We start from the raw sequence: 16879 nt of genomic DNA on the forward strand, positions 1-16879 counted from the left end.
AGTGTTAGAATTCATCCGGGGGGGGGGGGAATTAAACTGCCAAACACAACCCCTGGGTTAAGATCATGTTAAGAAGCCAAGCCAGGCTGGTGACTGCTAGTAGTTTGAGTCATTAGTTTTACCCCCCTCTGCCTTAGAACATCTACAGGGTTCAGAGGAACTTCCACTGAGGAAACAACAGGCAGCTTAAATGTAATTTCTTCTCATCATGTCTGCATTCACTCCAAAACCATTCTACACTTCACACACAGTGAGGCAGTAGAACCACTTCGGATAGCACTGTTGGTGTGCAGTTATCATTTCCGAATGCTTCCTCCACAGAAAACATGCAGGAGTCAGACATCCTTCTTGCAACTTTGGAAGGGGCCAGTCGGGGCTTGAGGATGGGACTGTGATATTTTGGATGTGGCAGTGTCCTGTACCTGTCAGTTGTAGTGCAGGCTTCATCAAGAAATCATCTTTCCTTACCCGGTCCTGAGTGTCATCACTGCCATATATGAGAAATAGGGCTGCTGCTTTCCTTATGCCGTTTGGATCAGGAAGACCCCATTCAGTATTGCTGCAGCCCTATTTCTGTGAACATATTGAGCATAGTGGCTTGAAAAAATTCAGACACACACTCCCCCCCCCCCCGGGCTTTATGTAGTACTAGTGTGCTTCAGTGGGGAAAGCTTAGCAACACTCCAAGGAATAAAGCAGGCTGAGCAAAAACATACACAGGCACTTAGAATTCAAATAATTTTATTTTAATTTACATAAATGTTAAAAAAAAAAACTGACTTAGTTAAGAGAACAATATTGCTGACCTACTGTGCAAAAGAGCCAGATCGGTTTTACACCTCATGTGGCAGCCAATATCCAGAATTTGCTGGGACACAGAGACTCTGCCTACCAACTATGCCTATCCAGTAGACTCAAAACACTACACTGAAACCCTTCCCCCTCCCCCTTTTACCTGCCTTCAACCCATCTTAGATACATCCTTCTCATTACCCCATCCTTTTGGATCCTCATAATAAATGCTTCTTTTATAACTTCTAGAAATAGCTTGCCCATTACTTCTATCAGCAGAGAGAAGCAAGCAATGTTGGGGCACAGCTGTGCATTCCACTGAGATAAGGTGTGCCTGTTAATGGTGGATAATCAATATGCCCACTCACCCCTCACTGAGGCAGTTTCCTCACCTCCCTCAAAAGGAAAAACAGAGAAAGCCACTACGGAACCAAGACCTGTGCACACAACTAACAACTTAACACTGGTGACTTCATGCTGATTCAGTAGCATGTTGCAACATTGCTCGCTTCCCTCTGACAGAAGAGAAAGCCATTTTCTTTCAAATGAGTTGACTCTATTTGCCACAAGTAGAGATTCACAGGCAAGGTTCTCTTATTTCCTGAACCAACTGGGCTTTATCTCAACACCCCAAAATGTAGATATACTTAAATTTTTTGGCAACTATGGGCATTTACAAGTACAAAGGAAAAGCTCATTCACCTACGTAGGAGCTAGACTGTCACAGATTCCCAAGGGAATTTTAGTATTCCCAGACGAAAGAGATTCTCTTGGAAAATATGCCTATTACTGAAGAACAACAGTGCAAGAAATTGTATTAAACTGCATTCACATCAAGAGGAAAAGCAAACACCAATTTTCATTCTGATTTTTTTAAATAAAAAAATCTAGCCTGTAGTCCAGTTCAATATAGTTTGCCATGTGCTATTACCTGCTGATTCAGCTTTAACATGCAGTGTACACAACTGGTATACTTAATTCTTTTAAAGAGGCTAAGATGGTTTCATAATATGCAGTGCAATGTTAAGTTAGGCAATACCACGCCATATGCATGGCATTATCAGACAAGCAACAGTTTTTTTTAATGCACTACTTCTGGAATAGTTTTATAACAATTCTTGACAGAAGTCCTTCATTAACATTTCCAATGGCAAATGAAGTACTAAAAATGTAGTTTAAAGGGACTATTTTCATAATTAACAAAAAGTCATGTCTCATGTGACGCAGTTCAAAAGAGCTCAGATTTTTCACCTAGAAATGTCACCCCGAGGGAAAAAAAATTCAATTTCTTTTCATGAGTTGTATAAAAGAGTTTTAGAAAATGAGCATTATATGCAAATGTACTGAAAACAAACAGCTTTATAAAACATTCCTAGAAATGTATCAAGCTTCAAAGAAAAGATGATTTATAAACATCTGAATCATGATATTTAATCATCATCAGAATCTGAATCATATTTCTTTCCTCTGATTGTTTTCTTATCCAACTTTGTGAAAGTGGTTCCAAGCTTCTTTTCGCTCTGGAAAGGGGGGTCCATCAAGTTGCCACTAAAAGGGGGAAAAAGTTCTTTCAATACTGTACTGTATGTGAATCAATATTTTAAAAAAAACCACCAAGGCAACACCTGCATTTTATAGTATACGTCTTGCAAAACACAATGCCAGATTCTGTTATCTTGGAGTACAACTGCTTGAAGCAGAATAGTTCTCTCACTGTTACAGCAGAGGGGACACATATTCTGCTTCCTGAATCCTTCACTAGTACATCATTAATTCTTTGTGAATTAAAGGTGTAACCTGCCAAGTGTATTACATGTTCAGAAATACTTTCCACAATTTCTTGCTGCTTCACAGTTAAAGGAAGGCAGCAACACCAGCTCATTATTTTTAAAAATCCCTTAAAAATGATCAGTGTACAGAGAAAGAAACTTTCCCCAACAATGTAACTATCAATACTCAGTGTTTAGAATTATTTTGATGCCTTTCGAGAAAGATTCCCTTCTTGATTTTCCACGCTCTAAGTACCTTTAATATTGCACCAGCTACATTTAAAAACAAAAACAAAAAACAAAACAAAAAAGAGATAATTTTATTTACCTGTAGTTGATTATATCTGCACAACCTAATCGCCACTCTAAGGTCTCTGTGGTGAAGTCATCTGTATTACCAAGATCAGTAAAACCAACCACGTAATCTTGTGTTTTGCCATCTTTTACAAGTGCTAGTGTGGGAATTACTTTGATGCGAAGTCTCTCACATAGGAACGGAGCTTTTTCAGCATTTAATTTGATAAACCTGGTCTCAATGTGTTTTTTGGCCAGTACTGTTAGATGCTTATCTATTATCACGCATCTGAGGAACAGAAAATAAAACGTGCTTTACAGTGATGAAATGTAGAAATCGCAAATGAGTAATTTATTATGACAACATACGCATTTGACCTATCAGTAAGTTTGCTATTACAATGGTCATAAGGTTAGCATATAAGTTATTAAATATTTAACTCAAAAGGTAGATTTACCAAGTTTCCCATTCCCTTTGCCCTTGATACTAGGGAGTGGATGTAGTAAAAATATAAAACAGTGGATCTGAAGGACAATGCTGTCTCTAAAGACTTTAGCAGCCATGTCGAGGCTATTATCAATATTTCAAGTATCAATCTGCACAGCCAACTATGCTCACGATACAACAAATAATCATGGAGTTTTCTAAACAAATCTTCTGCTATTTGTTAGACAGTCAACCTATTTTGGTAAGTATTTGTGTACTAAGGAGTTTAGTATACCTGAAACTTGTATCTCTGTAAAAATGGCAGACGACTTTATTGCTCCTTTTCACTTGTTCAAAAAAATCTCTCTCACTGGGGATTTCCACATATTCCCCATGCCCATTTGAAAGCCATTCCTGTTTATAAGAATATAAAATGTTAGACATTTGAAGTTAAGTATTTTTGTGTTGTCATAAGAGGTAAAGCATCCCCTGAAATGTCAAGTAGCATCAGGAATATTCATAATTCCACCAGTTATTCTGTAATTACAAATGCCGACAAATCTGAAAAATTCAATTCATGGCCAAATAAAGTTTCTAGCCCTACTGACATATATTACCTGCTCATGCAAGGTAAATGGGTGCAAATATTAGAAAACTTTAAACATCAGCTTCTTTGCCAATTCCTAACCTTACATAATATATTTTTAAATATATCAGGTGGTGATGTTAACATTTATAATTGTCCAGCAGCATATCCAGTGTCACACCAATGGATGTGAGGGAAGTTTCAACAAACTGTGTAACATAGTGACAAACACACACATCCATCCAGTGAATATTTACTTAGATGCTAGTCCTAAGGAGTTCAATGGAGCTTCTTCCCAAATAAGTATACACAGTACATAGGATTACAACTAAGGCAATCCTATTCACATTTACTTATTCCATTAAACTCACGTTAAAGACTTCAGATAGATTAAATGTGCAAAGCGTGGTAAGGCTACAATGAACATCTACTGCAGAATGAATCCCACTGATTTCAGCAGGATTATTAATTAATTAATTAATTAAATTTCCATACCACCCTTTATCTGAGGCTCGCAGGACAGTTTACCATATAAAAAACAAAAATAAAGAACACAGTATTTATAACATCTAATTCTTCTGGAGTGGAGTATGAGTTGGATTGAACTGCATGAGTGTGAGCTACTTCAAATCTCACTTCCTCCATAAACTCACTTTGCAGCTTTAGGCAAGCTAGTGTTCTATCAGCTTCATTCTCATCTGCAGTAGGGAAAAAGTGGTGTATCTTATAGGGCTGTTGATACAGATATTATAGGACTGTTGATACAGCTATTATAGGGCTGTGAATTTGATACAGCTATTAAAACAACAACTAATATTAAACAGTTAACACCACTACAAGAAACTTACCTGTTTCTGTTGCTGGGCTTTCTTCAAGCCTTCAAGTCTTCTTTGCTTTAGGATTTCTAATTCATCATCATCCACATTGTCTAGTTTTTTAATCTCAGCATCAAGTTGTTCTTCTACAATCTTTGTTGTCTGAAGCAATTGAGCTTCCAGAACTTTTGAAAACATTTCAGATGACATTTTCCTCCTAAATAAGTGGCACACGCATTAAACCTGTAAAACAGAGTAGATTTTAAATCCGACTCGGATGCAATATATCAAAGCTCCACTTTTCATTCATTTATGCCCTAGAGCAACACCACCTCCAGGTTTTCCTTTTATATTCAGAGATAACCATGTCCCTGATTCTCTTCATTCCACGAGGTTTCTGTTATGTCCACTATATCAGCGCTATCCTTTGAGACCAAGTATTTCAGTTTACCTATCTTGGTTTGGAGACTCCAGGAATTAGCATTTAAACACTTGTATACAGCCTCTTCTAGCATCTTTGGCAGTTTTGTCTTGACCCACTCTGCAGAAGAGGGATGAATAGTACTGTACAGCCTATTCTGCTTTCCTCCTTTTAACCCATTTCTGGGTTTCCCCCCTTTGTAGCTCTTCTGTTGTAAGTGACAGATGGGCTCACAAAATGTTTGTATATGCTCCATAAAACTATGTCCGTATTAGTAATATGCAAAATTGAAAGCAAACCAACTGAACTTTGATGTTACTTTGCTTTGAAGTTGACATAATATATTGCTGACTAATAAGACTTGCTACATTGCACTGTAGAAACCTCGACTTTATTAGCCATTGCGGAAATGCATTGCCTCTAGGCACCTGCCCATTTTGCAACAGCTAGTTTTATTTTACTGTTTTGAAACATTTTTACCCCACTCCTCAGCTAAACAGGAATCCGGAGCTACTTACATAAGATCAACATCGAAGTCTGCTTAATACATAGGTGCCAACTCCTAGGGTCAGAGGCCCGTTCAGTCCCCCAATTTTTGAGGGGACAACCCCCCCCCCAAGTTTATGGGCATTGCCATTCAAATGGTGTGTGTGTGTGTCATGTCATGTGATCAACTATGTGGGGTGGGGCTTACTCTCTCCCCTCCCCAATATTTCATCCAAGTTGGCACCCCCTGGCTCAAAACCAGTTTACAGAGAGTGCACTGCAACCAGGGCAAAGGCCATTCCCCTTTATTGTGTCTCTAGGCTGCATCAACAGAAGTATAGTGTCCACATCAAGGGAAGTAATAGTACCACTCTATTCTGCCTTCGTCAGACCACAACTGGAATACTGTGTCCAATGCTGGGCACCACAATTTAAGAAGGATGTTGAAAAGCTGGAACATGTGCAGAGGAGGGCAACCAAGATGATCAAGTGTCTGGAAACTAAGCCTTACGAGGAGCGCTTGAAGGGGCTGGGTATGTTTAGCCTGGAAAAGAGACTGAGAGGAGGTAGGATAGCCATCTTCAAATATCTTAAGGGCTGTCACATGGAGGAGACAGCATGCTAATTTTCTCCTGCTCTGGAGGGTAGGACTTGAACCAATGGCTTCAAGTTGCAAGAAAGGAGATTCCGACTAAAGATCGGGGGGGGGGGAAACCTTTCTAACAGTAAGAGCTGTTCAGCAGTGGAACAGACTCCCACGAGAGGTGGCGGCGGACTCACCTTCCTTGGGAGGTTTTTTTAGGCAGAGTGTGGGTGGCAATCTGTCATGGATCCTTTAGCTGAAATTCCTGCAAGGGGATTGGACTAGATGGCCTTTGGGGTCCCTTCCAAGATTCTATGATCCCCTGCTGCTTTCCCTAACACAGAAAGGCAGCCACGGGACGTGCAGGGCCAGCTGAATCCTTTTGTCATGAGAAATCCTTCGAAGGGGGGAGGGAGGACGACGACAGCCCCAGCAACTCAGAAAGATACGCCCACCCACAGAATAGCACGGCCTGCTCAGGGGGGGGGGGGGGCTGCACAGATCTCACTCCCAGTGCGGGACTTGGAAGGAAGCGCAGCCGCCGCACCCACACGTACTGCGCGTGTAAACACAAATGGGTCTTTATTGTCCCGCTCTTATACTCACTGCGGAAGCCTGAGGCAAATTAGCGCCCGAAAAACACCCTCCGAGGCCTCTCAACGGACTCCGCTACCGGCCGGCTGCGTACGCCTGCGTCTTAAGGGAGTGTGACGCACCCGGAAACTCTATTGTTGGCGCAAGCATTAATCGTCAGAGTCCGCGGCCGTTGTTACGCATGCGCAGCACGTCACCGCTTGAAGCACGTTCGCTTAGTAGCTTTTGGGGTTGTTTTTAAAATTGGCATCAGTCGCTATGGTAACGCTCGGAGACTGTTGTTTTTGTCGAGGGAAGGCCACACCGGCTGTTACTGCCCCACGAAGCAACGGTTTCTGGACTGAGGGGGAACTACTTGGGCCAGAATTTCAAGGCGCCGCGGAAACTGCTGCCGGTATAGTCGCAGCAGTGCCGCGAGCGCCACAAACTACAAGGCCCAGAATGCCTTGCGCTTCCGGATGGGTTCTGGAAAGGCGTGGCTCTCCTAAGTGCAGAGCGGAATGGTTGCTTGCTAGGCAATAAAGCCGATGTTTATCTGGTTATAAACCCCAGTTTCACTCAGCTCAGAGGCACTTGCTTCCGAGTTAATATAGCCTCGGGCAGTCATTAAAAAACAACAACCTGCATACATGATAACACTATCTAATAAATATATAGCGATTTCTGTGAGTGTCTGCTGTTTCTTGTTCGGTTTTTTTTTTATTTTAAAGTTAGCTGCAGCATGAGAAATGAATTAAAAATGAGACCATGCAAGCAATATAGAAAGGCACAAAGGCAGCGGAGCTTAATTCGTTTTAAAATACTATTTCAAACGTGTCCAGTGATAGGAGCTGAATGTCACCCCTATCCCTTTTACACGCATCTTTCCTCTCATCACTTCATGAACTCTGCATCTGAGGGCTAAGCTTTGCTATATTCACACGGAAGCGGCTTTCCTCTTTCTATACGTCTGCGGAAAAAATAAATTCGGATTTCAATTCCTGCTTCTTCGGTACGGAAAGACACAGTTCTCAGCTGGTTTTAAGGATCAGAGGGTCCCAGATGGAAGAAACCATGGTCTGACTCCCACCCATGTATTCGAGCCTGTTCCTATTATTTCCACAATTTCACATTGCCTGCTGTTCAAAATTCGTATTCTTTACGTGGAGCTCGCCTCTCGCTTTCTTTCTGGGACTTCAGGCAGCGTCTACAGAGTTCCAAGGTGTCTCTCACCCACGCACCCCGGGGCTCAATAGAGGACGAGACTAAATCGTGGGTTCGAGCCCCACGTCGGGCAAAAGGTTCATTGCAGGGGATGGGGCCAGATAACCCTCCCGGTTCCTTCTATCTCTACAACTCTATGACCAAAGCGGCTTAGCTGTGTCCACGCACTGAGATGCGTATTACAGTGGTACCTCGGGTTACATATGCTTCAGGTTACATTCGCTTCAGGTTACTGACTCCGCTAACCCAGAAATAGTACCTCGGGTTAAGAACGAACAGTTTCAGGTTAAGAACGGACCTCCGGAACGAATTAAGTACTTAACCTGAGGTATCACTGTATTTATTTCACTTAAATAAAAGCCGCTCTTCCTGCTGCAGTTCCCCCTCCGACCAGAGGAGGCGCCTGCAACCGGGGAGCCCTCCCTCACTGCCGGGCGCACGTTCTTCTACGCTTCCGCGGCGGGACAGAGGACGAACGGCGCCTGCGCGCGTCAGCGGCTGCCTGCTCCGTGGTGTCGTATTGGCCTCCCTCTCACCATATGTGCCCGGGCGCGTGTGGATGTGGCTGGCTGGGCCCTGCGCAAGGAAAAGGCGCCTGAGAGGCAGTTGCGAGCGCAGCCATGGGCAAGAAGCAGAAAAGCAAGAGCGAGGAGAGGTAACCCGACGGGGTTCGCGGCCGAGGGAGGAGGGACATGGGGAGGTCGTGGGGTTTCTCGCTCTTATTCCCGGCCGCTGAGGGAGTCAGGCTTCCCTGAGGGGACGTTTCCCCTCATTCCTCGGCGGGGTTCAGGGGAGCTCGTGGTTCTTCCACCGCCGAGGCTTGGCTGGGCCACTCGCCCCTTTCCCTTTCCCTGGAGGGCCGTGGTGGCTTGAGAGGGCCGGTGTCGCCCAGCGCCCTCGGGCGGGGGAACCTCCTCTCTGGCGGGCGCCCTTTGGGGACTCCAGCCCCTTCCTGCGCTGTCAGTCGCTAACTCGAGGTTTATGGGCAGACGTTATTTCCCGCAGTTATTTCGAGGTGCGCTCCCGTCTCCTGTTTCCCCCCCCCGTCGTAAAAATTCCCTTTTCTCGGGCAAGTTGCTTAATTAAACGCTACTCGACCCACCTCTGCTGCAAAGCCGGCGGAGAGGCCCAAGGTTTGCAAATGGAGGCTTGACTCAGCTGCACAGCCATCCGGAAAATCTGGTGCAGTGAGCGTGTTGGGCTCGCAGCTCCCGCAATTTCTTCTGGTGTGTCCGCGTTGTGTTGGTGTCGGAGGTAATCGTGGCCAACTGCAGAGGAACCTCGACGGTTGTTTTTTTGCAGTAACCCAGGTGTTAATCGTTTTGCTGAGGAAGGCTCTTGTCCAAAAACGCCATTCCCGAATGGAGGAGCTTTGCGATACGCCAGTGTTAGGGGACAGGATCTTCTTCCAAGTTTAAAGTACCCTAATTGAGCAAGCCCGTTGGTCAGATAAAGCTTTTATTCCCTTGGTTACAAATTTGTGGCTTTAGTTTTGAACCTGCTAGATTTTTCAGACATGTGGCCAAGGCAAATTCCCAGAGTCAATATACTGCATTGTGAAAGAAAAAAATTAGGACAGGTTTGCATGGTGTGTATGGGAGTGTGATGGGAGAAGTTGAGAGAATGGGCGGGGCAGCTAAAATTTGAAGGTAGGAAGATGTGAAGTGATTAATGTGCAAAAACAGACTGTAATGGAACAGCTTTTAAAAATAACTTATGGGTAACTGGTTTCTGCTCAGCCAGTTTGATGCTTCATCCTGAGCGGTGTATACAATTAATTACACTATAGATTCTGAAGTAAAGAAGGAAATTGGATGGAGATGACATTAGGAAGAAAATGAAATATGTGCAGTTTTTGCTTGTTTGTTGTACCTAAGCCTTTGCTCAGTTCTTGAAGAACATGAAATTATATGTATAATTTCGCATATGAAACTTTGCTGTTCAGTATGTTTTTGAAATAAAGTGCAAATGCCTAGTTTTTATGTAAATAGTAGCCACAAATATACCAAATTGATGGAGAATACAGGATGATGGCTACATTGCCTCCAGTATTGGAGGTAGTTGGATCTGAATACCATCAGCTGGGGAGCATGAGTGGGAGATGGCTAGTGTGCTCACAGGCTGCTTGTGGACTTTCCATAGGTGGAGGAACTGGGGAGAGCAGGGGGTGGGAGGGAATCACCAGTGCTTCTGAAATGAATTTTATCAGGCAATAGTTTCTTTGAGGTCCCTTCCCTTCTCCATTAGTCATTCTGTTTTTATCCACTACGGTTTTATGCCTTGAGCTGTAGCCTGTAAGATCCAAAAGGGTATGGAGGACAAATTTTGATTTTAATTAATTTTTATAATGAAATGTTTTTAGAACCGTTGGATTATTTTGATTGTTGTTAGCCGCCCTGAGCCCAGCTTCGGCTGGGGAGGGCGGGATATAAATAAAATTTATTATTATTATTAAAAGAGGGGTGTAGTGGAGCACTCAGTTAATTTTCTTCATTTAAGGCCATATCCTCTGATACTCCCTCCATGATAAATATAAATAAAAGAAAAGAGGATCAGAGATAAGAAAACACATTTGATCTGAACATCTTTGTTTATGCTACACTATCGATAAGAATTCACATTGAAACATCCTTCTATATTGCAATGCAGATCAGATCATCAGAAGCCATTAGTATAAAAAGTAGATAAACTTGCTAATTATTGTTTTTTAAAAATATAATTTGTATAGTGTTTTTGGGGGTACATCTGGATCCATTGCTGTCACTTGAGGCTCAGGTGGCTTCAGTAGTGCAGAGTATCTTCCATCAGCTTCAGCTGTGCCCCTATCTAGACGAGGATAACCTAACTTCTGTCATCTATGCTCTGGTAACCTCTAGGTTAGATTACTGCAATGTGTTATACATAGGGTTATTTGTGAAGATGGTTTGGAAACTCCAGCTGCAGCAGAATATGTGGCCAGGCTGCCAACAAGGGCAAGATGGTTTGAGCATATTACACGGATCTTGACCCAACTGCACTGGCTCCCAATTCATTTCCGGGCCCAATTCAAAGTGCTGTTTTTGACCTATAATGCCTTAAATGGTTCAAGACCACAAAAACTCAAGGACTGCCAGGGTGGATTTGATTTAAATCAAATCAATTTAAATCACTTGTCAGTAAGACTTGATTTAAATCATTTTTTTTTTTACAGAAAGACTCATTCTTGCTTGTATAATTTAATATTTACAACTGGGAAGAAGGTCCTGGAACCAGTGAACTCTTATTAGTTGACTGGCAAGTACTTCAAGGTCTCGCAAAGGACTTACACATTCCAGTTACTATTTCCACCCCCACCTCTTTGGGTGGTGTAGTGGTTAGAGCGGTAGTCTCGTAATCTGGGGAACCGGGTTCGCGTCTCCGCTCCTCCACATGCAGCTGCTGGGTGACCTTGGGCTAGTCACACTTCTCTGAAGTCTCTCAACCCCACTCACCTCACAGAGTGTTTGTTGTGGGGGAGGAAGGGAAAGGAGAGAGACTCCTTCGGGTAGTGATAAAGCGGGATATCAAATCCAAACTACTACTACTACTACTACTACTCTTCTTCTTCTTCTTCTTCTTCTTCTTCTTCTTCTTCTTCTTCTTCTATATTCAGGTGCCTATTCTGTACAGTTAAGTGTTAGTGCAGTTGTTGGAACACAGTGGGATTGGGAAGAGATTGCCAGCCCTGAAATGTCTTCAGCACTTGCCTCAAGTCTGAGTTGCACAGACATGCAATGCAACTGACATGCACAATTATTACACAAAGATCCCATGACTTGTGGAATTTTCTACTCACAAGGTCGCACTTCCATTTTCACTGCTTCACACTTAGCTACTTGTGCAGATCTATTCAACTCCAAACAATCTATTCATTGAACCTCTTGAAATTTAGCATTTAAGAGGCAAGGGGTTGATTCTGTGTATATAAATTTGCAAAGGAACAATGGAATTAAGGTTTTTTCCTCAACTCTGTATGTTTATTTAATAAAAATTTTCCTGTGAAGAAAAGGCATGTTACCTGCAGACACAAAATCACACTTTTGAGAACTGCAAAAACAAGCATCTGTGATAATATCTTCTTGTTAGAAAAACTGCCCCAAATAATCTTACAGAAACCTCTGGAAGAGCATGACATTGTGAATGGATTAATGGAATTCATTTACCAAAAAATTTAAACATTGCATATAAAGCCTCGTGCTACATAATTAAAAACAAATCCTTATATACTGATGAATAGCCTTTGGACTATAATGTAACTTAAATAGAAGACTATTTTTAGAAAGATTTTTCCTCCAAAAGCATTTTATTTTTTAAAAAATCCAATTTAAATAAAAAAAAATCTGATCTAAATAAAAAAAATCAAATTTCTGTAAAAAATAATAATTTAAAAACAAAGATTGATTTTTATCCACCCTGAAGACTGCCTTTCCCCATATGAACCAATACAGACCCTGCAGTCATCATCTGAGGCCTTCCTTCATGTGCTTCCTCTGCAATGGGTCTAGAGGGTGAAACATGAGAATGGGCCTTTTCTGCAGAGGCTCACGGTTTGTGGAATGCTCTCTCCAAGGGGGCTCACTTGGCACCTTCAATACCTATCATTAGGTGCCAGGCAAAAGTGATTCTCTATAACCAGGCCTTTGGTTAATTAACATTTTATGGCCTTTTAAATATTTTTGGCAGGATATTGGTTTGTTTTTGTTTTATTATGTATAATGTGTTTTAATTTTGTATTTTTATGTTGTGAACCGCCCTGTGATCTTTGGATGAAAGGCAGTATACAAAGAATAATAATTAATAATAATAATGTGTTGGCCACTGTTTGGAGAGAATAATAATTATTACTTATTTTTTATACCCCGCCCGTCTGGCTGGGTTTTCCCAGCCACTCTGGGTGGCTCCCAACAGAATATTGAAAACACGACAAAACATGTTGGTTTAGTGGCAAATAGTGTTCTGGTTGTTCTCACAATCTCTTTCTGTTGCATTTGCTTAGACAGTTTTCAGTTTTTGCAATATGTGGATAAAGATTGGGTCACATTAACGATGCTGGGAAGAAACAACTGACACAGTAGAAGTTGTGCAGGTGTTGAATGTCTCATTTTGATATAGAGTGGGCCTTGCCGCTCCGAAGAAGATGCTAGTGTCGCCATTCCTGGAAAAACAAACCCAACTGATTTAACTGTCTGCCAGTCAGTTTCTAGTGCAGCCAAGGTGCTCCATTTAAAGCATTGTAGTTTTTCTTCTAGATTAGTTAACCTGTAACTCTTTTTCTCCTGACTGTGCCCATCATCTGCTCTGGCTTTGCCCATTGTCAATATGCAGCTCTCAGCAGATTATCTTCCAAGGAATCTAGCCCATGAGAGAAAAAAGGTTGCCTAATTCTTCTCTACTGACTTCCTGATAAGTCTACTGCCGTGCTAAGTATATGAATGCACCAGAATGTTGTGGCAACAATAGTTCGGTATATGCTGCATAATACTTTGGTATTGCAACAACTGCATTGGTCTGATGGGTGACTACAAGAGACAGGGCCTTCTTTGACTCGGTGGAGTCTAACCTTCACTTCCTCTAGGAATTTGCTTCCTAGAGAGACTTGCCTGGTTTCTCTTAAGTTTAAGGAGACAGGTCATGATAGTAGAGCCTTTGACACAACAATAACTGGTTTTGATTTCACCTTATTTTGTGTTTGCTGTTGTACTATTTTTAATTTTGTTCTTGTTGCTTTGTTGAGCCCTGAGCTGCTTTGTGTTTTATATAGTTATATAGATATAGATATAGGTGATACACACGTTTCAAATAAATCAATGGTGTAGTAACTGCAGACAAAACCAGAAAGCCTGAACCAGTATATGGTACTGTCATGTAAACAGTACATACCCTCCTTTAAATTATTAACATAATTTAAGTCCTAATCTACAGATTATAATTGGTTCACATAGCCAGTTTTCTGGCATCCATCAAGAGCAACAGTCAGGTCTGTGTAGATTCTTAGAAACTGAAGATACACACAAATTGAAAGGCTTTTCATTCTTTTATCTGTTAGCAATCTTCTTACATGTACTTCCAGTCATGGACTATTTTCTTTTACATGATATAGAAAATGGAGGACTCTGAGTAGGCAGTGTGTTGCAACAAGTTACTAAGGCCTTTGTGCTTACCCTCTCCACAGTCAGCTTGAGGGATTCTTGGAGCTTTGAGTTTTATTGTGCAGCTTTTGAATGTACTCCAGCACCAAGTACAATGTTTTCCTACATACTGGACCTTAGAAAAGGGGGTGGGGGAGACAAAACTTGTCCTTTGCATAGGCCTTCTTCGAAATGTCCTAGTTCAGTTGGTTAAGAGCATGGTGCTGATAACGCCTAGGTCGTGGGTTTGATCCCTGTCTATTCCCATGTTGGGAATGTAATACTATGTTTGTAGAATTCTGTTTGGATTTTTCTTTTAAAAACAAGACATACCAGGCATCCAATTTAAACAGGTATTTTATTTGCCGAACACAATTGAGTTAAAGTGTAACTCTGCCATTGATTGTTCTATAATAAAAAAACACGAAGTGTTAGTTATTACATGATGTTGCATCAGAACAGGAATTTACCCAAAAATACGATTCTTTCCACTTTCCCTGACTCTTATAAAAGATAGAACAGTAAAAATAGAGGTATGCCCAACTTGGAACAACTGCAGAGGGTCTCTTTTTACCTTGGAAGATATTTTCCTAACCTCACATTGTTCCATGGACAAGAAATATAACACACAGGGTTCGAAATTGTTGGAATTGTTATTCCAACATAATTTTTATATTCTTCATGGGAGTCCTGTAGGCAGATAAGGGTCAGTATACTTATTTGAACAAACATGATGGAAGTGCTATCAACCACGTTATAGTATCTCCTTCATTATACACTTCTGAAGTGTTAGAATGAACAGAAAGTGACCACTTTCCAGTATCAATGACCCTATTCCCAGCCAGATGGATGAGGTATAATAAATAAAGTTATTTATTTATTTCTCGAATGCATACAAACAACCGCATCTGCAAGAGTTTGTGGAGAAATGCAGGGTGTAAAAAGACTGAAATGGTTTCACAGACTGAACAGCGATATTCAAAAGACACTATATAGTAATCGTCTGACGAGCTTGCACCAACTTTTTATGAGAAAATCTCCATACCTTGATGTCTTCCAGCAAATTTTCACAGGACTTAGGCCTTATTTGATAACTATAGGGCTCATGTGGAAGCATATCTTCTCCTGGAGCTTTATTTGATTTCTGGAAGGAAATAAGGGCCTTTATCTCATTACAGAAGACTTTTTGCCATTCAGGTAGGTTTAATAAATCCTTACACATTGCTGGTACATGTGCATTTATTGAGGTGCATTTCCAAGTGATGCTCACTGCAATCTTGGATGGTCGCTCCAAGGTCCTGCATACAGACAGACTGTGTATTAGTGGTCATTGTCTGATGGAAGACATCACTCATTATCTGTTAGCCTGCCCCTTAAATAGAGACCCAGGATATCGCTTTCTGAAGCCTTTGTTCACGCAAGCAAGCAGATAACCCAGCAGAAATGGTTCAGTCTCTTTTGAGTGACAATAATAGCTTTGTAACACACAGAGTGGCCCTCTATGCGCTGGCCACAAAAAAGGGAAAAAGGAGTTAGATAAAATCGCTATATATTGCTGTGGTGACTGAGGCGTAATCTGAAATCAAGCTGGATTTGAGTTGTTGTTTCTGGCAATTTCTCCCTCTTGCATCATGGAAGCTGGTTTATATAATGGATACTGTATATGTTATGTATTAGTTTATTGGTACAAGTTTGTACCAATCATGGTGGCTAAAACAATAAACTTGTGAACTTCTACTACCACTACCACTAGATGTATGCTCTTGTGTGCTGTACACCCTTCTGTTTGTAAAAACAATGATTTAATGTCTAGTTTGCCTAAAGCTGAGGCTTCCTGACTTGCTCTGTTCCCTGCCTGCTGTGCTGGTGGAAGACACTTCTTCAGGCTAAATTCCTCTGAAAGGGCCTTCCCAATTTTCTGACTCAATAGCTTGCAACAGCATAGTATCCCTATAAGTACGAGAGCTAGCAACTCTTCGCATTCTGGCTGGATAGAGGAAGGTGTTGTATCTGTTTCCTTGCTTTGCTTGAAATAATTCTCATGATGCAGTGTGGTGCTAATCTTCTAATCTATTAATGTAAACTTATTTAGATGTGGTCGGTACAGTATTATGTTTTGAAGGTGTTGAAATTCTTACTGAACAAATAGTTTCATTTCAGAGTGTGGTAGTTTCAGTTAAATTGTATTTTGCTTAAACACCCCTTTTCCTGCAAGTTGCTCATGCTGTATTAATAGCTGTTCGATAGTAGTTACTCACTCTGCTGTAATCTCATCAAACAGTACAAATTACTACCTAGATCTAGTTGAATATCTTTTTTACAATGCAAGTTTTTGATATTAAAATACTGAACATTAAGTATTAATTTGTTTCACTTTTTAGTAAAAGTTGTTGTTTTTTAATTCTAGTGCCAAGGATGACATTGACCTTGATGCACTTGCAGCCGAAATAGAGGGTGCAGGTGCTGCCAAAGAACAAGAGCCTCAGAAGTCTAAGGCCAAGAAGAAAAAGGAAAAGAAGAAACCAGATTTTGAGTAAGTTTGCAAAATCTGTGTCTGGTAGCTCTGATCCAACAAAAGATTGCAGGTGTACAAAAGGAGGCTTCTTACTGTATGCTTATCCTTATCTGAATGAATAACTGTTTAGACCAGTGGCCCCCAACTGGCTAAGTACTGCAGACTCCTGTTTTTCAAAAGCCAAGTCATGGACTCCCTACTTTTGAAAACTCTGTGGTAGTTTTGGTTATGTGAATAGTGCTACCATA

The 16879-nt window shown here is 41.4% G+C and overlaps 2 protein-coding genes across 2 annotated transcripts in view; one reads left to right on the forward strand and one right to left on the reverse strand.

Moving 5' to 3' along the window:
* Nucleotides 1–724: 724 nt before the first annotated feature.
* Nucleotides 725–7167, reverse strand: TXNDC9 (thioredoxin domain containing 9). The gene is made up of 5 exons (XM_081859401.1): nucleotides 6780–7167; nucleotides 4717–4926; nucleotides 3578–3696; nucleotides 2890–3144; nucleotides 725–2340 (listed from the first exon to the last, which is right to left on the reverse strand). The coding sequence occupies exons 2-5, from the start codon at nucleotides 4891–4893 to the stop codon at nucleotides 2223–2225; spliced, it is 669 nt and encodes a 222-aa protein (XP_081715527.1). The 5' UTR covers nucleotides 4894–4926; nucleotides 6780–7167; the 3' UTR covers nucleotides 725–2222.
* A 1280-nt stretch (nucleotides 7168–8447) lies between these two features.
* EIF5B (eukaryotic translation initiation factor 5B) overlaps nucleotides 8448–16879 on the forward strand; it is a 30539-nt gene continuing 22107 nt past the window's right edge. The window contains exons 1-2 of the mRNA XM_081857865.1: nucleotides 8448–8625; nucleotides 16524–16649. Of these exons, the coding sequence (XP_081713991.1) occupies nucleotides 8591–8625; nucleotides 16524–16649 (161 nt within the window). The 5' untranslated portion in view covers nucleotides 8448–8590. The remainder of the gene's footprint in view (nucleotides 8626–16523; nucleotides 16650–16879) is intronic.

Source organism: Podarcis erhardii, assembly GCF_964252035.2.
Source record: "Podarcis erhardii genome assembly, chromosome: 4".
NCBI classification, from domain to species: domain Eukaryota; kingdom Metazoa; phylum Chordata; class Lepidosauria; order Squamata; family Lacertidae; genus Podarcis; species Podarcis erhardii.

Coding starts and splice junctions, on each gene's coding strand:
- TXNDC9 (XM_081859401.1), bottom strand. CDS start 4,893: ATGTCATCTGAAATGTTTTCAAAAGTTCTGGAAGCTCAATTGCTTCAG. Junction 3,145..3,577: donor TACAGAGATACAAGTTTCAG/GTATACTAAACT, acceptor TCTGTTCCTCAG/ATGCGTGATAATAGATAAGC. Junction 2,341..2,889: donor GCAGATATAATCAACTACAG/GTAAATAAAATT, acceptor TCCCCCTTTTAG/TGGCAACTTGATGGACCCCC.